The sequence below is a fragment of the Muscardinus avellanarius genome (genome assembly GCF_963383645.1).
Source record: "Muscardinus avellanarius genome assembly, chromosome: 10".
In the NCBI taxonomy this organism is placed as follows: domain Eukaryota; kingdom Metazoa; phylum Chordata; class Mammalia; order Rodentia; family Gliridae; genus Muscardinus; species Muscardinus avellanarius.
Genome location: NC_137796.1, coordinates 93633204 through 93658322, shown reverse-complemented (window position 1 = coordinate 93658322; position 25119 = coordinate 93633204). Strand labels below are relative to the sequence as shown.

Below are 25119 nucleotides of genomic sequence, written 5' to 3'. Positions count from 1 at the left end.
CCTGCTTCAGCTTTATTTTTAAAAATTTATGTATGTTGAATCCCTTTTGAGGTAGGCATTGACTAAGAACTTAATATTGAAACAGGTTACATTTCTATTTGGGGTCTTAATGTTGCTTTTAATTCTCATAAAAATATCTATTGAAGACTTTGATCCAGAAATATTGTTATATCCTCTCCATTTTAGACAAGAATTCTGACCAATAATGATTGCGAAGCTTTATAACAGGTTGAATAAGCAACCCACTTACTGAGTAGGAAGCTATAGGGAAGTCTTGTCTCAAAGTTAATAAAGATACATATGTGTGTGCAGTACACACATAAACATCTTGTTTCAAACTAAAATAGTTTGAGAATTGAAAAATAATTTTAAATGTTATATTTTTAAAGCTCTCATATCCTTTATATATTTTTCCAAATATTAGAATCCAGCTCTGTTTATGCATTCCCCTGGGTACCCTTGCTTTTCTTTCTTTTTTTTTTTTTTTCCTCTTCTTTTTTTGTACCTCCATTGGCCTAACATCTTTGCCCTGATAAAGCTGTGGCCTTTTTTTTTTTTTTTTTTTTTTTTTGGCAAAAAGCTATTGTTACTCTTTCTATGGGAGAATAAACACACTTACCCAGACTGAGCAGTACATGCTTTAAAAAGAAAAAAAAAGTAATAATTATGTGGGAGCTGTTATTTATTAAAGCATTTAATTTATCTGAGCAATTAGAAAGCTGCTTGTTTTTACCATGTGTAATGGCATAGGGGGGAATTAGGAAGATTTCTTATTCTCTCTTCTAGTGTACATTGTCTTGAGCATTATCAAATTTAGAGACCATTGAGAGACTGGGGCTCTTAGTATTTAGTCACCATTCTGAACAGATATCCTGTGTGATTTTATTTTAACCCTGTTTTTAAATTGTAATTAAGTCTCCCTCAACTATTAACTTTTATTACTGGGTGTGCAATGTATAAAGAAAAATGAAGTAGGATTAGTTACACTTTCAGGCTTAAAACAAAGTAGCATTCTTTAGAAAATACCCAATATTTAGACATTAGTGCCATTAGGGGCTAAATGATCACTTTCAGATGTTTTCAGTGTGAAACTTGAATGTGTGTTTAATTTTTTATGAACAGATTGATGACTCTTCTGCATCTATTACTCTGGCCCAGCTTACAAAGGTATATATAAATATATATTCTTGAAAATATAAGTTTTCCTATCATATTCTTTTATGTGGAACAATTTTTTAAAGATGGGGTGGGGAGGATTCTTTTGTCAAAGCATTGTACATATTACTATCCTGTAAAGAGTAGTTGCTGTTTTGAGAAGATAGGGGATTACTTTGTCAGCCTCAGAATAATGTTGGAATACTGTTCGTCTTCAAGACAGAAGAAACACAGGAAGCTACATTTAATCATTTTTCCCCTCATACATATTAATTATACATTGGAAACAAAGTTCTGGAGGAATTCCCTGGTTTTGGCTGTAAGTTATGTGGACTTTTTTGAAGCAGCCAAAACAGAAGATTTCCCTTACATGGACGATTGCCTGGTTATTTCTTGAATATTTTAATTGAACCCATGAAGGTCAATATTTTAAATGTTAAACAGTTGCTTCTTCATGCTATATTGTAGTCTGTCTGCATTAGAGAAAATTTTAAACAACCTAATTTGTTTGAACACAGACTACATGAATTGTGTAAGTGTATAAAGCTATTTGCAGGAATATACCAATGTGTATGTTGGCAGAGGGGCAAATTGTTACCTCCTGAAATCATTGTAAATGCCATGTTTTACCATAAGGTTGCTTGATTTTTTTTTATTTTTTTATTTTTTTGCTCAACAATGTGTACTTTTTGTTTGGGAAAGCACTAGTGATGTAAGACTTTTTAAAACAATACATTTAGCTTGCAAGTTGTGCCTTAAAAAAAAAAAAAGTAGACCTTTGAGGGCCAGGAAGGAAGTTAGTTGTCCACATTTCCAAAATTCTTTTTTTCCCTTCTATCTGAAATGTGAAACTAAATTTAGCAACTGAGATTAAAAAAGGAGAGGTGTTCCATTAGTGCTTGTACCTATCTTATCCTTGGCTTTGTTATAGGCTGTATCCTTTACCCTTAGAATGTATCCCCAAAACACCCAAGTAACAGTTGTTTTTTAAGCACCTGTCCTAGTCAGACTAAACACTAAAGTTGATTATTCTAAAACATAGTGGACTAAAACTATCCTATTTTATAATTTTCTAATGAAAAATGGTTTAGCATAGCATTAACATCTTTAGTAGCTTATAGTATACTGTTTTTATTCTTCTGTACTGTAAGGACCATATTTGAGTTTTGGTCTCTTCCTACTATTGTTTCTTTGCTGGGGAGGTTTGGGGCATTCATTTTCTTTCTTTCTTTTTTAATCTGTTTGTAAAATAATGTTTGGGTTCAAACAAATTAGTTGTTAAACATCTGTAATCCAGTTTTCTGTAAATGTTGCTGTTGTTTTAAGCTCTGTTAATGTTAAGCATTCTTTGTATATAAACTTGCAATAAAATGTTAAAACTGGTTGCTTGTTTCGTGGATGAATGTAAAGATAAAACCCAATGAATGGCTGAGATGAGTGCTAGATGCTTGAAGGTAGAAGTTATTAGAAGTCACTCCCTTAGACCCTGCTTATATCTAGATTATTATACATAATACCTTAAAGATGAAGTTTACAAAAATCTGCCTGGAGAGTTAAATTTGAAATTATGAATGCTTAATGCACATCCTTTATTCTTAATTTGAAACCAACACCACTACCTAAAAAGCCTAATGACTTCTGATTACTGCATAATATGCTTGCTTACCTCCCCCACCCCATTCCAACTTATAAGTTTGTTACAGTTTTAACGTTGTGACACTTGAACCATCTTTGAGATTTAAAATGAATCAAGTGTTGTTTCTCTTAGTCTTAAACTCTTAGAACAATAGTATGTAAATCTTAATGTAAGGTACAAACAGGGTCTAAGGTTTGAGTGCCCCCAGGAAGACTTTCTGCAGCTTGCCAGACACCCAGACACCATAAAGTGACCTAAAGAATTCCCAGTGCCTCTTTCAGGTTATAAGTAGCTGCTTTTATGGCAGGTTAGTTTAGATACTGCTCTTTATAGGATGAATGAATGGTGTTGTCTTTGGCTGTGTGGTCTTAAATGTGTTTCTAATGTGTGTGTCAAATAATTACCTGTTAAACAGACTGCCAACCTGGCTGAAGCCAATGCTTCTGAAGAAGATAAAATAAAAGCAATGATGTCGCAATCTGGCCATGAATACGACCCAATCAAGTAAGTTCATAATGTTTTATACTAATCGGAACTTTTGGGGTGGATTTTCCCCCCAATCAAAAGCATTATTTTATCAGATCTTGTGTACATGTAAATTTTTTCCTCCTTTCAGTTATATGAAGAAACCTCTAGGCCCACCACCTCCATCTTATACCTGTTTCCGTTGTGGTAAACCTGGCCATTATATTAAGAATTGCCCAACAAATGGGGTAAGTCCAAAGTAGGAACTGTGGTACATCCTATTTTCCTTAGAACTATTACTTGGTAAAATTGCTTTCCCTATTAAAATGGCAAATGTGCACCACCTCTGAAGCCAGATCTGCAGGGCTTCAAATGTCGGTTTCGCCATTTGATAGATGAGTGGGCTTAGGCAAGTCATTCGATCTCTTCAACCTTGTTGTTGTGTTGGGTTTTTTTTCTCTCTCTTGAAATGGAGATAATAGTATTTGGCTCACCTGGCATTTGTGAGAATTAAATAAGATTACATATGTAAAGCATTACAGATAAAATTAGTTGCAAAGCACTGCATAATGTTTATTATTCTTGAAGATGACTGCTTTTTCTCTTCTTCTCCTTTCCCTTTCTCTCCAAATAGGATAAGAACTTTGAATCTGGTCCTAGGATTAAAAAGAGCACTGGAATTCCCAGAAGTTTTATGATGGAGGTGAAAGATCCTAACATGAAAGGTGCCATGCTTACCAACACTGGAAAATATGCAATACCAACTATAGATGCGTAAGTATACAAATTAGGTATGACTCGTGGAGACCACAGTCAGTCCCAGGGTGTAGTGTTTTAATCTTGGGCTTATAACTTGGTTACTTGGATTCTTGGGGAACTTTGTCTACCAAGATCATCAGTCTCCCACATGTTGCATTTCTGTGTTAAGATTGCAAGGCTGCAGTCTGCTCCATTTAAGGCAAATTTCAAACGAATTTGGGGGGGTTTGTCATCAGTGAGTGCCACTTCCCTGTAGTCTTCTAATTTTTCTTTTTCTGTCGTTCCCTGCTTTCTTCCTCATTCGCATACATGCTCCCACATTATCTTATTTTACTATATGTACTCTTAAGTGAACAAAACAGATAAAGTCATTAACTAAGCATGAGAATAAAAGTTTACCAGATAGCCAGGTAAATTCAAGTGCTGGACATAAATGAAATACCGAGGAGTCTTGAATACACTTGGATATAGCGTGTAGTCAAGATTTTAAAGTAGGGTTTATTTTAAAAATCATTGGTTTAGAGCCAGGTATGGTGGCACACACCTGTAATGTCATTGCTTGGGAGGCTGAGATAGGATCAGAGATTCCAGGATAGCCTCAGCAAGTAGCCTGTCATCAACCTAGAGAGATCCTGTTTCCAAATAAGAAATAAAATCAGGCTAGGTGTAGCTTGAGAGTAGAATGCTTCTGGGTTCAATACCCAGTACCACAAAACAAAAACAAAACTCATTAGACCACTTGTAGCTTTATAAAACCCCTTTGTATTTTTATGAGCCAAATTTTAATGATCCTAATTTAACTGCTTTTATTATTGTATGTCTAATTGTCTTTTTGGTTATGACCTTCAACTGTTGTGAACTCATATAATATACAGTACCTAATTAAGAGTTCCTTTAAGCAATATGACTCTAGGTTCTCTGCCCCAAACACCCAGCGTTTGATTAAGAGATTATATGATAAGATCCTGATAAGAGAGCTTCAGGACATAGTTTGAGAAACATCAGTTTATAGAATAGGTGTTCATGTTCTCAGTGACAAAAATAAAAAAACATTCAAAACCACCTTTTTTCTCAGCTTTATATAATAAAGATTGAAGTGTGGTGTAGTAAGCAGGTGGGGATAAATGAGTGTGGTTATGCTATAGAATGGCAATGAAAAGATTTAGCACTTTTGAATGTGTAATTTAGAATGAACAGTGTTTAGTTCACAGATAGGAATAGAGTTCCTAAACTCCCAGCCCTGCTCATTTCCTCAGCTTCACCCCATCTATTTTTTTATCAGTCACCATCCTGTGTTGTTGTTCATCTTAGAGCAGTCTGTTGTTACGCTGTTTCTAATTCACAGACATTTCATAGATGCTTCCAAATAGCGTTAGGTTGAAATTGATCATTTTTACAGTTGACTTAAGAGCAGACTGCTTCATATATATATATATAATGTAAAAGTTTTTAAAGATTAGAAATTTGTGTTGGAAAAGTTAACATCACCTATGCACCATAGCTAATAGTGAATTCCATTTCTCTTGAGTACTGAAATATAAAGGCCCATTTGTGTCAAACACACAACAAAAGTGGGGAAAATTGGGAGCTCAGATATTTTAAATGAAGCTTCACCCTCTCCACTGACACCACTGATAAGCAACTCAGACTCTTCTTCTGTTTCTTTTTCTATCCTCTGTTCTCCTCTTTTTTTTTTTTCTTTTCTTTTCTCTCTTTTGGGCAGTGGGAGACTCCTCTTTCACAAATTGGGAACAATGGGGCATAAGCAAATTGATACTTATTTCTGGAATCGTGGTGATGTCTATGGAGCAACTGCAACACAAATAACACACCTAAGGTACCCTACTCCGTACAGCTGAGATTCTTTGATATTCAGCATTGAAATAAACACACTCTGTTCCGAAATGAAATGAAATAGAAAAGATTTTTCTAGGAATTCCTATGTTTTACCTATTTGATTGTAGAGAAGATGGGGGTGTGGAAGCAGTGGTGACAAGCCTCAGAATAGCCTTTTTAATTTTTTAAATTTGTTTAATATCCAACATTTCTACCAAATGCATTTCTACAAAGAAAACTAGACCCAGAATGTTTAACAAGGTGTTACTTCATATTTTTGTAACACATGTTCTGATCCTTTAAATCATATTTCTTAATGGACTCCAAATAATCTCTTATAATAATTACTGGTAGATCATTGGTTTTGAAGTTTCATTCTGAGAGTTAAATGCGTGGTGGTGATAATGTCCCTTGAACTATCTCCCCTTAATTGTATAATGCCAGTTCTAATTTTAATTTTCTATCTTGTAGCATTCACTCTAATACCTTCACAGGTTTTGGAGACTTTTAGAATATGGAGGGGGAAATTTCTATTTGTTACTTAAACATTGTAGTAGGGAAGGGGAAATTTGTGGTATTTAAATTCAGATTCTTTCCCTGCCATGTAAATAGAACTTTTGGCAATGAGCCTATTGCTTTACCTCTCTGGCCCTCAGCTCTTAGAGTTCAGGATTTTAAGGTACTTTTAGCTGCTCTTATAGCATTTTGTTGTTGTTGTTGTTGTTGTTGTTGTTGTTGTTGTTGTTATACTTGGTTAGGGTTTCAAGTTTTTTGTGTGGGATGAGGAGGTGCATAACTGCTCCCTTATTTTGGAAGATATACTTGTCTAAACTAATTGGCATTGTGCTGAATTATATGTTCCCATTATGTTATACTAGCACATAGAGCATGAATGCTTTGCCTTCTTAATGCTAAAACACCTACACCTTCTTTTACAGAGAAGCATATGCAATTGGGAAGAAAGAAAAGCCGCCCTTCTTACCGGAGGAGCCTTCTTCTTCATCAGAAGAAGATGATCCTATCCCAGATGAATTGTTGTGTCTCATCTGCAAAGATATTATGACTGATGCCGTTGTCATTCCCTGCTGTGGAAACAGTTATTGTGATGAATGTAAGAAGTGCTGAGCCCTTGACGACATCTATTTTAGAATACTTGTATTTGCCTAGGAAGTTTCCTAACCAACATTGTGTATTTAAATAATAAAATAAGAAATGTTGATAAGTGTTGATCAGTAAGCATTTAATAGTGAGGAGTCTGGTGGTTTGTTTTTTTAAACACCAACCTCTTTTCTCTTTTAAATAATAGAATGATGATCCATCTCCTGTGCTGAACTTTTTTTCTTTACTTATTTTTTGGTGTTGGGGGTTGAACCCAGGATCATTCTATCTCCAAGCTCTACCCCTAGACCTTTTTATTTTGAAAAAGTCTCATTTATAGAGGGTCTTGCTAAATTGCTGAGATTGGCCTTGAGCCTGTGGTCCTTCTGTTTTAGCCTCCCAAAGTACTGGGATTACAGTCATGCACTACCACACCTGCTCTGAGGATTTTTTTTTTTTTTTTTTTTTTGGACTGGGGCTTGAACCCAGGGGCATTCTACCTCTAAGCTACGCCCCCAGCCTAAGCTACCCTATTTTGAAATAGGGTCTCACTAAATTGTGGAGGACTTCACTAAGTAGCCGAGGCTGTCCTCAAACCACAGTCCTCCTGTCTCAGCCTCCCACATGCTGTGATTACAAGTGTGCACCACCACACCTGGCTCAGCTCTGAAGATTCTTTAAATATAGAATTTTTGTTACATGTTTTATATGGTGTATAGAAGTTTTAAAACCTGTTGGGCCTTAAGTAATTCTGAATATATTTTTAAATAGTGCCTGACTAAATCCCTTTTCTGGGTTGTAAATAATAGCTTATTCTGAATTTCTTAGTGTAACTAGATCTTTCTAGAAACGTATTACTCAGCATTGTGATGTGGCTGTGACTTTTCTTCCCCACTTATGTTAGCCCTTAATTTTCATGCCACCCTAAGTTTATTCCTATTTACCCAGAAAAGTTCACTGATCAGTCTTGAAATGGCCCCTTTTTTCCCCCCTAAAGAAAGTTTTAGAATATAAATGTTTTCAGACCTCTTCATTGAAGATACAGGTCAAGAAGTCAATTAAAACTACTCCAGGATTACAATTTCAAGGCCAACCTTGGTAGATTGACAATAAAAAAAGAGAGAGCCAGGCATGGTGGCACACACTTGTAATCTTAGTACTTGGGAGGCTGAGACAGGAGGACTTCGCAGGTTCGAACCCAGCCCCAGCTACTTAGTGAGGCTCACAGCAACATAGTGAGACCCTGTTTCCAAATAAAAATATATTTTAAAAAATAGGTCTGAGAGTGTAGCCCGGAGGTAGGAAGGCCCTGTGTTTCATCCCTAGTACCACACACACACTAGCGAATAAGAAGGAGCTGGGATGTAGCTCAGTGGTAGAATACCCCAAGTTCAATTCCTAGCCCACAGAGACATATACACCTCATTTACAATATTTTTGAGGATATATCTTGGATTTAACAAATCATGACAGTGAATCTTCAGTTCAGCGTTGCTCCCGGCTGTGCTGTAGATGCCTTATTTTGTTGCCTGAATACTTGTTTTGTAAACTGCTGTTTTTTTTTTATAAACTATATATAGTTTTTATCACTTTTAGGCTATCTCCTCTATTTTTTTTTTTTACAATATTTTTGTTAAAGTTAATAGTATTTGGGAAAGTGCTTTTTCTCCCTGTTTCAACATTTTCTAAATGCACCAGTGACACCTCTCACTTTTTTAGAGGGAGGCGTGGCTGGAAATTCTAGCTTTGAGCCACACTCCTAGCCCTATTTTATTTTATTTTATATTTGAAACCAGTCTCACTGCGCTGGCCTTGAACCTGTGATCCTCCTATTTCAGCCTCCCAAGTGCTGGGACTACAGTCATGTGCCACTGCACCAGCATGACTTCTCTTTTTAATGTAGTTTATGTCAAACTGGGCATGGTGGCACATTCTCTTGGGAGACTGAGAAAGGAGGATTGCAGGTTAATGGCCAGCTTCAGCTACCTAGGCCCTCTACAATTTAGTGAGACCCTGTTTCAAAATATTAAAAAAATAGGGCTCTGGGTATAGTTTGGAGGTAAAATGTTCTTGGATTTAATCCCCAGTATTGCAATGATGATGATGATGATGTAGTTTACATTATAGAGAAAAGTTAGTACAGTGGAGTACTATCAGATGGGAGATTTCACTTAATTTTTTAATCTAAAAATGAGTTCTGTATAGTTGGAAAAGAGTGACTTACTAGATGTAGGCCATTTTTTAATTCATAAACATTCAGCTCCTGCTATGCGTTGACTAATACTTAAAATCTTATACATAGGTATAAGAACAGCACTCTTGGAATCAGATGAACATACGTGTCCAACATGTCATCAAAATGATGTGTCTCCCGATGCTTTAATTGCCAATAAGTTTTTACGACAGGTAACTACTTTTGTGTCCCTTTTATGAAAACAAATTTTTAATGTTTTAACATTTATTTCTTGAGTGAATATTATATTACATATTTCTGCATTTTTATGTTTGGCATGTGTAGGCTGTTAATAACTTCAAAAATGAAACTGGTTATACAAAAAGACTACGAAAACAATTACCTCCACCACCACCTCCAATACCACCGCCAAGACCACTCATTCAGCGGAACCTGCAACCTCTGATGAGATCTCCTATATCCAGACAGCAAGATCCTCTGATGATTCCAGTGACATCTTCATCAACTCACCCAGCTCCCTCTATATCTTCATTAACTTCTAATCAGTCTTCCTTGGTCCCTCCTGTGCCTGGAAATCCATCTTCCACCCCATCTCCTGTACCTGATATAACTGCCACAGTATCCATATCAGTCCATTCCGAAAAGACAGATGGACCTTTCCGGTAAGTGTATTTCTCATTGTTAGAAAGTGAAGGTCAGTGTGGTAGTTTTTGTTGTATATTGCTTTAATTTTTTTAGTGGACCACTATGCTCAGTAAGTTGAGATAATTTGTAAGAGGTAATTTAGTCTTACTAGAGAAAGAGGCAAATAGAGGTGATTAATTTGATAAGTGATGATTAAGCTTCCCAAGGTCCCACACCGACTGCCATCAGAAAATTCACTTTATGATAGTCATAATGGTATAGGAACAAATAGATTTGAATAGAACTAAGAGAAAGTTGGGTAAGTTGAGAAAAGGACTTAAAATACTGATAGAAATAGAGATGTCAGGAATAATAATCATTTTCGAGTGTAATGATGTAGGAGGATAGTGAAAATTGACTTAAATCCAGTACTTCAGAAATGAAAAGTACAGCGCCGGGCGTGGTGGCGCACGCTTGTAATCCCCGCGCTTGGGAGGCGGAGACAGGAGGATCGCGCAGGTTCGAAGCCAGCCGCGCTGGCGTAAGAGACCCTGTTTCAAAAATATAAAATAGGTCTGGGAGTGTAGCCCGGAGGTAGAAGGGCTTCCAGGAACCCCAGTACCACCAAAAAAAAAAAAAAAGAAAGAAAAAGTACAGTTGGACATGATGGCACACACTTGTAATCCTAGTACTTGAGAGGATGAGACAGGAGGATTGGAGATTGACAACAAGCTTCAGCTACTTAGGCCCTGCAAACTTAGTGAGATCCTGTTTAAAGAATAAAAAATAGGGCTCAGGGTATAGCCCAGAGGTAGAATGCTCCTGGGTTCAATCCCCAGTTCTGACTCCAAGCCTGGTGGTGCACGCTTGTAATCCCCTAGCTTGGGAGGCTGAGACAGGAGGATCACGCAGGTTCGAAGCCAGCCTCAGCTACTTAGTGAGGCTCTCAGCAACTTAGTGAGACCCTGTTTCCAAATAAAATATAAAATAGGTCTGGGAGTATAGCCTGGAGGTAGAAAGCCTCTGGGTTCCACCCCCAGTACCACCCAAAGAAAAATAAAATAAAATCCCCAGTTCTGAAAAAAGAAAAAGGAAAGTGCCTTTGATCACATAGTCTAATAGTTCATACATTCTCTAAAAAAAAAAAAAAAAAAAAAAAAAAAAAACTTTTTAAAGTTTTTTCTTCTTCTTCTTTGTACCAGGGATTGAACCCAGAGGCATTCTACCTCTGAACTATGCCCCAGCCCTTTTATAAATTATTTTGGAAGAAGGTTTCACTAAGTTTGCCATGGCTGGCTTCAAACCTGTGATCATCCTGTTTCAGTCTCACAGGTACTGGAATTAGAAGCACATGCTACCGTGCCTGGCTTAAACAACTTTTTAAAATAAACAGCAGGGGAGCCTGGCATGGTGGTGCATGTCTGTAATCCCAGTACTTGGGAAAGCTGAGACAGGAGAATTACAGATTGAAGGCCAGCCTCTGCAATTTAGTGAGACTATGTTTCAAAAGTAAAAATTAAAAAGCCAGGCGTGGTGGCGCATGCTTGTAATCCCAATACTTTAGAGGCTGAGACAGGAGGATCACACAGGTTCGAAGCCAGCCTCAGCTACTTAATAAGGCTCTCAGCAACTTAGTGAGACCCAGTTTTCAAATAAAATAAAAAATAAAACAAGTCTGGGAGTGTAGCCCAGAGGTAGAAATCTCCTGGGTTCCATCCCTAGTACACCACAAAAAATAAAATTAAATTAAAAATGAAAAAGCCTAAGGCTGTAGCTCCAAGATAAAATGCCCCTGAGTTCAATCTCCAGAACCCCCCATACACACACACACACGTGAAGATGTCAGGGTTATGTTTAGACATATGGAAGCAAAATCTTTAAGGTGGGACATATATGTATATATTTAAGAAATTCCATACTTTATACTTTATCCTTTTATTTGGCTTAGTGGGAATAATGTCCAGAGAGTTCTGTCTTATCCAAAATTATTCCTTCAAGTTAGTGGTAGAGCTAGAACTAAAGCCTACTCTTGATCCTGTGTTTTTGTCCTCACATATAGCCCACACTTTGATTTTCTTCTCTGGTTTTTTTTTAAGTTTGCTATTAAAATAATTTCTGTCATATGTAGTACTTTTTATGTGTGCTACTGGGAATATGCAGTACCTCTTAGGCAGTTTCTTCCTTTTATTTTTTCTGCTTATAAAGAACTCTTAAAGATCAGTTCTGCTAGGTGTAGTGGTGCATGCTTATAATCCAAGTACTTGGGAGATGGGAGGATCGCAGGTTCCCAGGCAGCCTCAGCTACTTAGGCCCTCTGCAACTCGGTGAAACCCTGTTTCAAAATAAAGAATAAAGCCGGGCGTGGTGGCACACGCTTGTAATCCCAGTATTCGGGAGGCTGAGACCTGGAGGATCGCGGTTCGCGGACAGCCTCAGTTACTTAGTGAGGCCCTCTGCAACTCAGAGAGACCCGGTTTCAAAATAAAGAATAAAAAATAGGGCAGGGGATGTAGCTCGGAGGTCAAATGCCCTGAGTTCCATCCCCAGACCCGCAAAAAATAAAATAAAATAAAATAAATAAAATAAAGAATAAAAAATAGGGTTGGGGGTATGGTTCCAAGGTAGAATATCCCTGTAACACACACACACACACACACACACACACACACACACACACACACACACACTTCTCTCTCTCACTGTGCTCAAAAATTTGCATCGTCTTTGACTTATCTTAAAAGTAGATGATAAACTGGGCATGGTAGCACATGCTTGTGATCCCAGTGTTTAGAAGACTGGGACAGAGGATTGTTTGTTTGAGGGTAGCCTCAGCAACTAATGAGACTCTTATCAATCTAGCAAGACCCTTTTTGGAAGTAAAAATAAAATAGGGCTGGGGATGTAATGCAGAGGTAGAATTAAAATACCTCCAGATTCAATTCCCACTACCACATGGCAAAAAAATAAAAATAAAAAAATAGATGATGGATAATCAGTTATTGTCACACTTATTTTTACTCTTAATCTTTCATATCTCATGATTTTTAATTTGTTGCAAACTACTTTGTTTTTTAGGGATTCTGATAGTAAATTATTGCCAGCTGCAGCCCTTGCATCAGAACACTCAAAGGGAACTTCCTCAATTGCAATTACTGCTCTGATGGAAGAGAAGGTAAAGGTAAATTTGTTTTGGTACTTTACTTTTTTGGCAAGATTTGTTCATTTGTTTGTTGACTTTTCTTTTTTTTAACCTTGTTTATTGTGGTTATTTTCTAAAGGGCTATCAGGTTCCTGTCCTTGGAACCCCATCTTTGCTTGGACAGTCATTATTACACGGACAGTTGATCCCCACAACTGGTGAGTAAAATTATTTTCATTTGACCATTTTTTTCCCCCTCTGAAAAATAGTCTTTAGTTTTGTGTAACATGCAATTTTATGTTTACTTACAGTTTCTACATAATTTTTGCTTCTTAGGTCCAGTTCGAATAAATGCTGCTCGTCCGGGTGGTGGTCGACCAGGTTGGGAACAGTAAGTATTTGTTTAAACTCAGAGAATTGCTCTTGAACTAGATAATGGAAACTATAAACTAAGTGGTATGTTGCTGCATGCTGTTTATGGTGAACTCAATTAATATAGTTTTTAATGTCACTTTACTAAAAGAATGAGTATAGTTGACCCTTGAACAACTTCAGAGGTAGGGATATGACCTTTCCACGGTTACATATCCACACGAAAGTCATTAAGTCTTAAAACTTATGGACTGGCTCGGCATGGTGGTGCATGCTTGTAATCCTAGTGTTTGGGAGGCTGAGACAGGAGGATTGCAATTTCAAAGCCAGCCTCAGCAACTTAGCGAAGCGCTAGATCCTGTTTCAAATATGATAAAATCATAGCTGGGCGTGGTGGCACATGCTTATAATCCCAGCATTTGGGAGGCTGAGATTAGAAGATCACGGTTCGCGGGCAGCCTCAGTTACTTAGTAAGGCACTGCATAACTTAGTGAGACCCCGTTTCAAAATAAAGAATAAAAAATAGAGCAGGAGGTATAGCTAGGAGGTCGAATGCCCCTGGGTTCCATCCCCAGACCCGCAAAAAAAAAGATAAAATCAGACTGGGGTAGCCTGGAGATAAGAATGCCTGAGGGTTCAGTCACCAATACCAAAAAATAAACAAATAAATAAAATTTATTAACTAGATTTGTGTTTATCTGATGATAGTAAGTGATAAAATAGATGATTACCTACATATATTTTGTGTACATATGACATACCTTTTTTTTTTTTTTTGGTGGTGGTGGTACTGGGGTTCCTAGAAACCCTTCAACCTTCGGGCTACACTTTCAGACCCATTTAATACTTTTTTTATTTGGAAACAGGGTCTCTTAAGCCAGCGCAGCTGACTTCGAACCTGTGCGAGATCCTCCTGTCGCCGTCTCACAAGCGCAGGGATAACAAGCGTGCGCAACCACACCTGGCTCCTTTTTTTTTATTTTTTAAAAAACATATGGGCTGGAGCAGGGTGTGGTGGTGCACGCTTGTAATCCCCGCACTTGGAAGGCTGAGACAGGAGGATCGCACAGGTTCGAAACCAGCCTCAGCTACTTAGGCTCTCAGCAACTTAGCAAGACCCTGTTTCCAAATAAAATATAAAATAGGTCTGGGAGTATAGCCTGGAGGTAGAAAGCCCCTGGGTTCCACCCCATGTACCACCAAAAAAAAAAAAAATATATATATATATATATATATATATATATATATATATATATATATATATATATATGGTGGCTATGCAGTTTGTAAGTTTTTTCAAATGTCACAAATCTGAAAAAATTGTATATAAATGGACCCATGCAATTCAAACAAACCCACATTGTTTAGGCATTACTGTAATTTTTTTGGCTTTCATGACTTAATAAATGACAATTTTGACAGGACCTCAGTTAGTAGATAAGAATTACTTGAAAACATTTTAAGTTTGGAGTGACTTAATTTTCCTAAAAGGTTAAACTTTTTTCTATCTATATAGTTTGGTTTCTAAATTTGATCAAAATTTACTTTGCATAAGTAAATATATATGAAGATTAAAATCTATCAAACACATAATTTCTTGTTTTTGTTGTTGTTGTTTTGTTTTTGGTGGTACTGGGGTTCCTGGAAACCCTTCTACCTCCGGGCTACACTCCCAGACCTATTTTATATTTTTATTTGAAAACAGGGTCTCTTAAGCCAGCGAGGCTGGCTTTGAACCAGCGCGATCCTCCTGTCTTCGCCTCCCATGCGCAGGGATTACAAGCGTGCGCCACCACACCCGGCCTAATTTCTTGTTTTGAATAGCATCTCTGTTTAAAAAAATCTTACTGATCCTGGTGTGGTGGCACACGCTTGTAATCCCAGTACTTTGGGAGGCTGAGACAGGAGGATCACGCAGGTTTTAAAGCAGCCTCAGCAGTTTAGTGAGGCTATCAGTAACTTAATGAGACCCTGTTTCAAAATAAAAGATAAAAATAGGTCTGGAAGTATGGCCTGGAGGTAGAAAGCCCCTGGGTTATTCCCAGTACCACAAAGGAAGGAGGAAGGAAGGAAGGAAGGAAGGAAGGAAGGAAGGAAGGAAGGAAGGAAGGAAGGAAGGAAAATAAGTGTTTTTTTAATTATTATTATTACATTTATTTATTTAGGTACTGGAGATGGAACCCAAGGGCTTTCTACCTCTGGACTATACTCCCCGACCTATTTTATATTTTATTGGAAATAGGGTTTGAGAGCCTCACCAACTAGCTGAGGCTGGCTTTGAACCTGTACAATCCTCCTGTCTCAGCCTCCCAAGTTCTGGGATTACAAGCATGCGCCACCACGCCGGGCTTGTTTTTTATTTTGAAACAGGATCTCACTTGAGTTGCAGAGGGACTCACTAAATAGCTGAGGCTGTTCTCAAATTGCAGTCCTCCTGTCTCAGCCTCCCATATTCTGTTATTACAAGCATGTGCCACTGTGCTTGGCAAAAAATAAGTTAATTTTAAATTAATAGTATTTGCTCAGATCCCCTCTATCTAGAACAAGTTTAAGTAGGAAAGAAATTTTCAGAATCATTAGATCTTAAAATCTGCACTGTAAGGTTATATATTATACTAACAGAGAATTACTCAACCTTTTTTTTTTTTTTTTTTTCATCTTTTGCTCCCTCTACAGTTCCAACAAGCTTGGATATTTGGTTTCTCCACCACAGCAAATTAGAAGAGGAGAGAGAAGCTGTTACAGGTAGGCATGCTAAAAATCTTATAAAAACAGTATTCTTAAGACATACTGCAAAGTATTTGAAGAAATTAAAGCACATCAATGGCTGTGTGTGTGTGTGTGTGTGTGTGAGAGAGACAGACAGAGAGAGTGAGTGAGTGAGAGAGAGAGAGAGAGAGAGAGAGAGAGAGAGAGAGAGAGAGATTGATTGAGATTGAGATTGGAGATTGACGATTGACCCCAGGAGCATTTTACCTCTGAGCTACACTACTAGAACAATTTTATTTTTTATTTGGAAACAGGATCTTACTAAGTTGCTGAAGTTGGCCATGAACCTGTGATCCTCCCATCTCAGACTTCCAACTGCTGGGATTACAGGTGTGCGTCACCACGCCTAATTTGTTTTGTTCATACTTTTCTCTAAGTCATCAGTAGTTGTCCTTTAGGAACTTAGAAAAGTATAAGTTACATTTAGTAATTTTTTTTTTTTTTTCAGTGCTTGAAATTGACCCCCAGGTGCATTCTACCTCTGAGCTAGCTACCCCTATCCCTATTTTTTTTTACTCTTTATTTTGAAATGGTCTAAGTTACAGAGGGCCTTACCATGTACCTGTGCTAGACACTTAGTTTTTTGTTGTTGTGGTAGTGGTGGTGGTACTGGGGGTGGAACCCAGGGGCTTTTCTACCTCCGGGCTATATACTCCCAGACCTATTTTATACTTTATTTGGAAACAGGGTGTCACTAAGTTGCTGAGAGCCTCACTAAGTAGCTGAGGCTGGTTTTGAACCTGTTCGATCCTCCTTTCTCAGCCTCCCCAAATGCTGGGATTGCAAGCATGCACCACCACGCCCGACTGACATTTAATTTTTAATTTTTTTCAATGTTTTTATTTTTTTTGCGAGTCTGGGGATGGAACCCAGGGACATTTGACCTCCAAGCTACACCCCCTGCCCTGTTTTTTATTCTTTATTTTGAAACCGTGTCTCACTGAGTTACAGAAATCCTCAATAAGTAGCTGAGGCTGTCCGTGAACCACGATCCTCCAGTCTTAGCCTCCCAAAATGCTGGGATTACAAACATGTGCCACCACACCCGGCTTACATTTAGTATTTTAAATGATGGTTTTTAAGGCCACATTTTTTTTTTATTCCTTCTCAGTAGTTACTTTCTCCCTCCCAGCATAGAAGGATTTTTAATGATGAAAGGAACTCTCTCAATTCCTAATTGTGAAGAATTTTATTTTTATAACAGAAATATTACAGATATTTTCTAGTGCTCCACTGGGAATTGCTAATCTTGTGAAAGTTAACTACTACTTCATTACTAGATCACATCTTAAAAGAAGTTAATAGCTTCTAATCCCAGCATTTGGGAGGCTGAGACAGGAGGATCATGGTTCGCGGGCAGCCTCAGCTACTTAGTGAGGCCCTTTGCTATTTCAAGATATAAAATAAAAAATAGGGCCGGGGGTGTAGCTCGGAGGTAGAATGCCCCTGGGTTCCATCCCCTGCCCCACCAAAAAAAAAAAAAAAAAAAAATAGCTTCTAGTTTGTGGCTCTCTAAAAAGAGACTTAAAATCTAAACCCCTTCTGCTTGTCTATCATTTTCTCATTATCTGAAAACCCTTAAAGGGAACTAGAGACGTAGATAAAGCACTGACCTAGCATACACAGCTAGCCCTGGGTTTAGTCCCCAGTACTGAGGGGGGAAAAATATACTAGCTCTTTACTGAGCCAGATAAAATTTATCCGGTATATAAAACTGTAAAAATAGAGCCAGGTGTTGTGGTGCATTCTTGTAATCCCAGTGCTTGGGAGACTGAGACAGGAGAATTTAGCCATTATGCAAGACTGTATTTCAAAATAAAAAGGGCGGGGGGTATGTCTTTAAAGGAAGAATGCCCCCCTGGGTTCAATCCCCAGTACCAAAAAAAAAAATTTATTTTAAGAGGAAAACAAGAAAGAGTCTGTAGTTTAGTAGAAACCCATTCATTTTCTTTAATGAGGCCTAATTTAAAAACTTTACCTAACAGTATTTTTACTTAATCCTTTGAGAGAGAAAACATTGAGATTTTCAGTTGACTACAAATGTTAAAACCATATTTATTTTACTTTACATATCAGTAGAGTAATAATCTAAATTTCACAAAAGTAAAGTTTTAAATGTAATATCTTCATATAGAAATGATACCCATTAACTTATTACAGTCCTTAAGTAGCCTTTTAAAACAATTGGAATTTTGTTAGAGTTACTTTCTTAATTTTGTTTTTGCTTTTGGAGCTTTGGGGTTCACTATATCACTCAGACTAATCTCAAACTCCTGGACTCCAGCAGTTGTCCCTCCTCAGCCTCCTGAGTAGCTGGGACTACAGACATGCACCATCACACCCAACTTTATACAGTTATATTTACAAATAAGTGGTGTCAGTGTTTCTATACGGAATAGTTGATTTTGTTCTTTGTACGTTTGAAAATAATTATGGATATAGATGATGAGCTAACTTGAATCAGATGAATATAATTTTAAAGGAATAACATCTTGAAATTTATTTCTCCAGAAGTATAAACCGTGGGCGACACCACAGTGAACGATCCCAGAGGACCCAAGGCCCATCACTACCAGCAACTCCAGTCTTTGTACCTGTTCCACCACCACCTTTGTACCCACCTCCTCCACATACACTTCCTCTCCCTCCAGGTGTTCCTCCCCCACAGTTTTCTCCTCAGTTTCCTCCTGGCCAGCCACCACCAGCAGGATATAGTGTCCCACCTCCAGGGTTTCCTCCAGCTCCTGCCAATTTGTCAACACCTTGGGTGTCATCTGGAGTGCAGACAGCTCATTCAAATACCATCCCAACAACACAGGCACCACCTTTATCCAGGGAAGAATTCTATAGAGAGCAACGACGACTGAAAGAAGAGTAAGTATTTTAATTGGAATTATCACAAGCTTTTTCATTTTCTGATATAACATTAAATAGGTATCTTTGGAAACATTTTCCAGTGTTTCCGGTTAGTACAAGAAAATTCACCCAAGTTTAAACCAAGCCATACCAGCAGCTTCCTCAGGGATGCCTAGTTATTTATAGTTTTAAAATGGAAAACTAATGGCAATTTCATTCATTTCATTCATGATCTAATTACATTTGTCTTGTTAGTTTTCTTAAATGGTTTTTGTTAACTTTCACTCTTTAACTTTATTTTACTAGGGAAAAGAAAAAGTCCAAGCTAGATGAGTTTACAAATGATTTTGCTAAGGAATTGATGGAATACAAAAAGATTCAAAAGGAGCGTATGCGCTCATTTTCCAGGTTAGTGTTTTGCAAGCCTTCACAACAGAATTACAAATGGGACTTTGAATATCCAGGGATTAGCTATGGATATAAATAACATTGCACTTATGAAATTTTTCTGATTCGGTCTAGGTTTATAGAAATGGAGATGCAGCATATTTCCCAATATCTGTTTATTGAAAAAATGTCTCAGTATAAATTCTATTGTATAGAACTAGCAGTTATGGGGATTAAATTGCCCTTGTCCCTTGAAGTTATATATAGTGTAAAATAATTGAGAAATGTTTATGGAAGGAAAGAATTAGAGAAATAGCCAAAGAACATTTCTTAGAACCCTTTTACCATAAGGCTACAGCTTCTTGCTGGAACATTAACCTGTGTAATTATAAAGTTACAGTAGAATACAAATTGCTTTATTGACACAAAAACTGAATTTGAAAAATTCCATACAAGTTTGTTTGAAAGACTTTCCTTTTTAGCCGTGTATTTAAAATGCGGTATTTTTTAAAGCTTAGATGTTTGGCCAGTATAGAAAAAAAAAAAATATGGACTCCTACTTTTAAGTAATTAGGTAGGAAGTAAAATTTAAATTTAATTGGCATTTTGTTTAGTGTTAATAAGTTCATATAACTCACGGTACATTAATGCACTCCACTCTAGTTGTTAAGACTTCACTTTTGTTTTGTAACAAATGATTGCTCCAATTTATATATTTTATTCCATTCCAATAGAGGTCACTGTGCCTCTTTAATCATCTAAAATGAAACTTGACCTAAAGATGAAACCGTGAGACGAGAATGGTAGAATCAGAGTCTGTATTTTATTTTGTATGTATTTCTCAACTGTCAGTTATTGTTTTGTTTTTGTTTTTAGATCTAAGTCTCCTTATAGTGGTTCGTCATATTCAAGAAGTTCATATACTTACTCTAAATCAAGATCTGGCTCAACACGTTCACGCTCGTATTCTCGGTCATTCAGCCGCTCACATTCTCGTTCCTATTCTCGATCACCTCCGTACCCGAGAAGAGGAAGAGGCAAGAGTCGCAATTACCGTTCACGATCTCGATCTCATGGATATCATCGATCTAGGTCACGGTCACCCCCCTACAGACGCTATCATTCACGATCAAGGTCTCCTCAAGCATTTAGGGGACAGTCTCCCAATAAGCGTAATGTACCTCAGGGAGAAACAGAACGTGAATATTTTAATAGATACAGAGAAGTTCCACCACCTTATGACATGAAAGCCTACTATGGGAGGAGTGTTGACTTTAGAGACCCATTTGAAAAAGAGCGCTACCGAGAATGGGAGAGAAAATACCGAGAGTGGTATGAAAAATATTATAAAGGTTATGCTGCTGGAGCACAGCCTAGGCCCTCAGCAAATAGAGAGAACTTTTCTCCAGAGAGATTTTTACCACTTAATATCAGGAATTCACCCTTCACAAGAGGTCGAAGAGAAGATTATGTTGGTGGACAGAGTCATAGAAATCGAAGTATAGGTGGCAACTATCCAGAAAAGCTTTCAGCAAGAGACAGTCACAATCAGAAGGATAATGCAAAGTCAAAAGAGAAGGAGAGTGAAAATGCTCCAGGAGATAGTAAAGGAAATAAGCATAAGAAGCATAGAAAACGAAGAAAAGGGGAAGAGAGTGAAGGTTTTCTGAACCCAGAATTATTAGAGACTTCTAGGAAATCGAGAGAACCTACAGGTGTTGAAGAAAATAAGACGGACTCATTGTTCGTTCTCCCAAGTAGAGACGATGCTACACCTGTCAGGGATGAACCAATGGATGCAGAATCCATCACTTTTAAATCAGTGTCTGAAAAAGACAGGAGAGAGAAAGATAAACCAAAAGCAAAAAGTGACAAGACCAAACGGAAAACTGATGGATCTGCTATATCAAAAAAAGAAAACATTGTAAAACCTCCTAAAGGACCCCAAGAAAAACTAGATGGAGAGCGTGAAAAATCTCCTCGGTCTGAACCTCCAGTTAAAAAAGCCAAAGAGGAGACTCCAAAGACTGAGACTGCTAAGTCATCATCTTCCTCTCAGAAAGATGAAAAGATCATTGGTACCCCCAGAAAAGCTCACTCAAAATCAGCTAAAGAACACCAAGAGGCCAAGCCAGTCAAAGAGGAAAAGGTGAAGAAGGACTATTCCAAAGATGTCAAATCAGAAAAACCAGCCATTAAAGAAGAAAAGGCCAAGAAGCCTAATGAGAAGAGCAAACCATCTGAGAGTAAGGGTGAAAAAAGGAAAAGAAAGACTGAAGAAAAGGGTGCAGATAAAGATTTTGAGTCTTCAGTGAAAGTCTCTAAACTAGAAGTAACTGAAATAGTAAAACCATCACCAAAGCGCAAAATGGAACCTGATATTGAAAAGATGGATAGGTCCCCAGAAAAGGACAAAACATCGTCATCAACTGCCCCAGCCAAAAAAATCAAGCTCAACAGAGAAACCGGAAAGAAAATTGGAAGCACAGAAAATGTATCTAGTACAAAAGAGCCCTCCGAAAAGTTGGAATCAGCATCTAGCAAAGTCAAACAGGAAAAAAGCAAAGGAAAAACCAAGCGAAAAGCAACTGGAAACGAAGGATCCAGCTCAACTCTTGTGGATTATACCAGGTAGCTCATTGTGGGAACATGGGTGTGGAGATGTTTTGGGAAATGGCTTCCTTGAACATTATCCATGCTTTATTTTCTATGTTTGTTAAAAATGTGCTTATGATAGGAATTAGGCTGGCTTACTCAGCTTACTCTTTTGTTGTCTTTAAAGGAAGGCATTATTAGAGACAGGGTTATAAGATTATAAGATTATAAGACAGGGTTACCACATTTGTCTTAAAGCAGAACACTGTGGCTTTTTAGAGTTAAAAGAATATTTACTATTATTTCAAGTTAACATATTTATATTTACCAGTGTTTTATAATTAGCAGTAAATCGTTTCTTAATTTAAAATGTTTTTATTTATTTCAGTACGAGCTCAACTGGAGGCAGTCCTGTGCGGAAACCTGAAGAAAAGACAGACACAAAGCGAACTGTCATTAAGACTATGGAAGAGTACAATAATGACAATACCACTCCCGCTGAAGATGTTATTATTATGATCCAGGTTCCTCAGTCCAAGTGGGATAAAGATGACTTTGAATCTGAAGAAGAAGATGTTAAATCCACACAGCCTATATCAAGCATAGGAAAACCTGCTAGTGTTATAAAAAGTATTAATACTAAGCCATCAAATACAGTCAAGTATACTGAGAAAGAAAGTGAGCCGTCAGAGAAAATTCAGAAACTCACTAAGGAAGTGAGTCATGAAATTACACAGCATGAGGTCAAAAGTTCAAAAAATTCTGCATCTAGTGAGAAAGGGAAAACCAAAGATCGAGATCATTCAGTATCAGAAAAGGAAAACCCTGAAAAGAGGAAAAGCAGCACTCAGCCAGAGAAAGACAGTGATTTGGACCGTCTGGGTGAACAGGGGAATTTTAAAAGTCTGTCTCAGCCTTCCAAAGAGACAAGAACTTCAGAAAAGCATGATTCTACACGTGGATCTTCAAACAAAGACTTCACCCCCAATAGAGACAAAAAAACTGACTATGACAGTAGAGAGTATTCAAGTTCCAAACGGAGAGACGAAAGAAATGAATTAGCAAGAAGAAAAGAATCTCCTTCTCGGAATAAAGATTCTTCATCTGGACAGAAAAACAAGCCGAGGGAGGAGAGAGATTTGCCTAAAAAAGGAACAGGAGATTTCAAAAAAAGTACTTCTAGTCCACCAAGAGACAAAAAACCTCATGATCACAAAGCCTCTTATGATACTAAACGCTCAAGTGAAGAGACAAAATCTGTAGATAAAAATCCATGTAAGGATCGTGAGAAGCACGTATTAGAGGCACGAAACAGTGGTAAAGAGTCAAGTAGCAGCAGTAAATTACTTCATGTACTTAACCCACCAGACCCACAGATTGAAAAAGAGCAGATTACTGGGCTAATTGACAAGAGTGCTGCCAAGCCTAAGCCCCAGTTAAGTCATTCCTCCAGACTTTCCTCTGACTTAACTAGAGAGACTGATGAAGCTGCTTTTGAACCAGACTATAATGAAAGTGACAGTGAGAGTAATGTATCTGTGAAAGAAGAGGACGCTTCTGGAAATATTTCTAAGGACTTGAAAGATAAGGTGGTGGAGAAGGCAAAAGAGAGCCTGGACTCAGCCGCAGCTGGCCAGGTGGGCGTGAGCAGGAGCCAGAGTCAAAGCAGCCCTAGTGTTAGTCCAAGTAGAAGTCATAGCCCTTCCGGAAGCCAGACCCGAAGCCACAGTAGCAGTGCCAGCTCAGCAGAAAGCCAGGACAGCAAGAAGAAGAAGAAAAAGAAGGAAAAGAAGAAGCACAAGAAACATAAAAAGCATAAGAAGCATAAGAAACATGCTGGCACTGAAGTAGAATTGGAAAAAAGCCAAAAACATAAACACAAGAAAAAGAAGTCAAAGAAGAACAAAGACAAAGAAAAGGAGAAGGAGAAAGATGACCAAAAAGTGAAATCTGTCACTGTGTGAAAGGACAGATTTTTTAAAATTGACTTAATTACTAAGTCATCTGTATTAAATTTTGTTATAATGTAAAGAGATTCAAGCCTTGTAAATAATGACATGGAAGACCCTGTGCTGCACTTAAAATATTGCTGCTTGATTATTTGATTTTTACATCAGAGCTTTATAACACGAACTTTTGTACAGAATTGTGAGTTGTGACCATGTAACATGAGAGGTTTTGCTAGGGCCTATTATTTTTAACCACCATTAATTAGTTGGGGTGGAGTTTACTGTACTGTGAAATTTTCACATTTGAATTTTTTTAATTGCCTGGCAAACGCTGATATAAGTTCTAAAATATCAGCTGAATGATTTGCTGACTTCATTACAACCCCCGTTATGTCACTTTTTAATTACAATAAAAGTTTTCAGTAAACTTTTCAAATGTTGAATATTTGTATTATTTAAAGAATGAGTCATAGTTCTTCCATTTCCCATCTCAAAGCATCCTTTGAGCTTTTAAGATGAATTAAGTATACAAAATTCAAAACATTGAAGATAAACTTTATAGGTGGGTTATTCGTAGGTAGTCAGAAGTAAGTCAGGGTTATTGGGCATATGGTTGAGTAGCTCTCAAGGTCTTAGCTATAATTAGAAGGTGGATTTCTAAAAACATTTGAGTGTGTTTCATCTATTTATTTGTGTATTTGCGGTACTGGGGATGGAACCCAGGGGTCTTCTGCCTCCAGGCTACACTCCCAGACCTACTTTTTTATATTTTATATGGGAACAGGATCTCATTAAGTTGCTGAAATCCTCACTCGGTAGCTAAGGCTGGCTTCAAACCTGTAGGATACTCGTGCCTTAGCCTCCCAGGTGCTGGGATTACAAGCGTGCGCCACCACACCTGGCTTTTTTATTCCTTATTTTGAAACAAGGTCTCACTGAGTTGCAAAGGGCTTCACTAAGTAGTAGCTGAAGCTGTCTGTGAGCCACAGACCTCCTATCTCAGCCTCCCAAATGCTGGGATTACAAGCGTGGGCCCCACACCTGGCTTAAACATTTGGGGTTAAATTTTGGGAATGAGGAATTTTGCCTTGTGGACACATGCCTTTTTGTTTTGTTTTGTTTTTTTGATGAGCATCAATTATCTTGGTAAAGTAGAATGCAGCTAAGCCAGTGAGCTGTTGTGGCCTGCCCAAATGTGCCCAATTGATGAAAGCAACAGTAAGTATTAAATAGGACTTATTTATGGACAAATGCTTTTTTTGGAAGCATTTCAAAAATGGGTTT

At 37.7% G+C, this 25119-nt stretch overlaps 1 protein-coding gene across 3 annotated transcripts in view; it reads left to right on the top strand.

Moving 5' to 3' along the window:
* The window catches only part of RBBP6 (RB binding protein 6, ubiquitin ligase), a gene marked incomplete at both ends in the record, with an annotated part of 38792 nt that extends 14942 nt beyond the window's left edge, over positions 1–23850 (top strand). Inside the window, 16 exons of one of the 3 annotated variants that reach the window (XM_080704310.1) lie at positions 1123–1167; positions 3207–3295; positions 3408–3504; positions 3891–4030; positions 5739–5852; positions 6790–6962; positions 9252–9355; positions 9468–9805; positions 12843–12939; positions 13046–13124; positions 13243–13297; positions 15956–16024; positions 18560–18922; positions 19211–19312; positions 20168–21922; positions 22275–23850. In XM_080704310.1, the coding sequence (XP_080560436.1) occupies positions 1123–1167; positions 3207–3295; positions 3408–3504; positions 3891–4030; positions 5739–5852; positions 6790–6962; positions 9252–9355; positions 9468–9805; positions 12843–12939; positions 13046–13124; positions 13243–13297; positions 15956–16024; positions 18560–18922; positions 19211–19312; positions 20168–21922; positions 22275–23850 (5196 nt within the window). The remainder of the gene's footprint in view (positions 1–1122; positions 1168–3206; positions 3296–3407; positions 3505–3890; positions 4031–5738; positions 5853–6789; positions 6963–9251; positions 9356–9467; positions 9806–12842; positions 12940–13045; positions 13125–13242; positions 13298–15955; positions 16025–18559; positions 18923–19210; positions 19313–20167; positions 21923–22274) is intronic. The other 2 variants (XM_080704311.1, XM_080704312.1) reach the window with 2 other exon arrangements.
* Positions 23851–25119: the final 1269 nt, after the last annotated feature.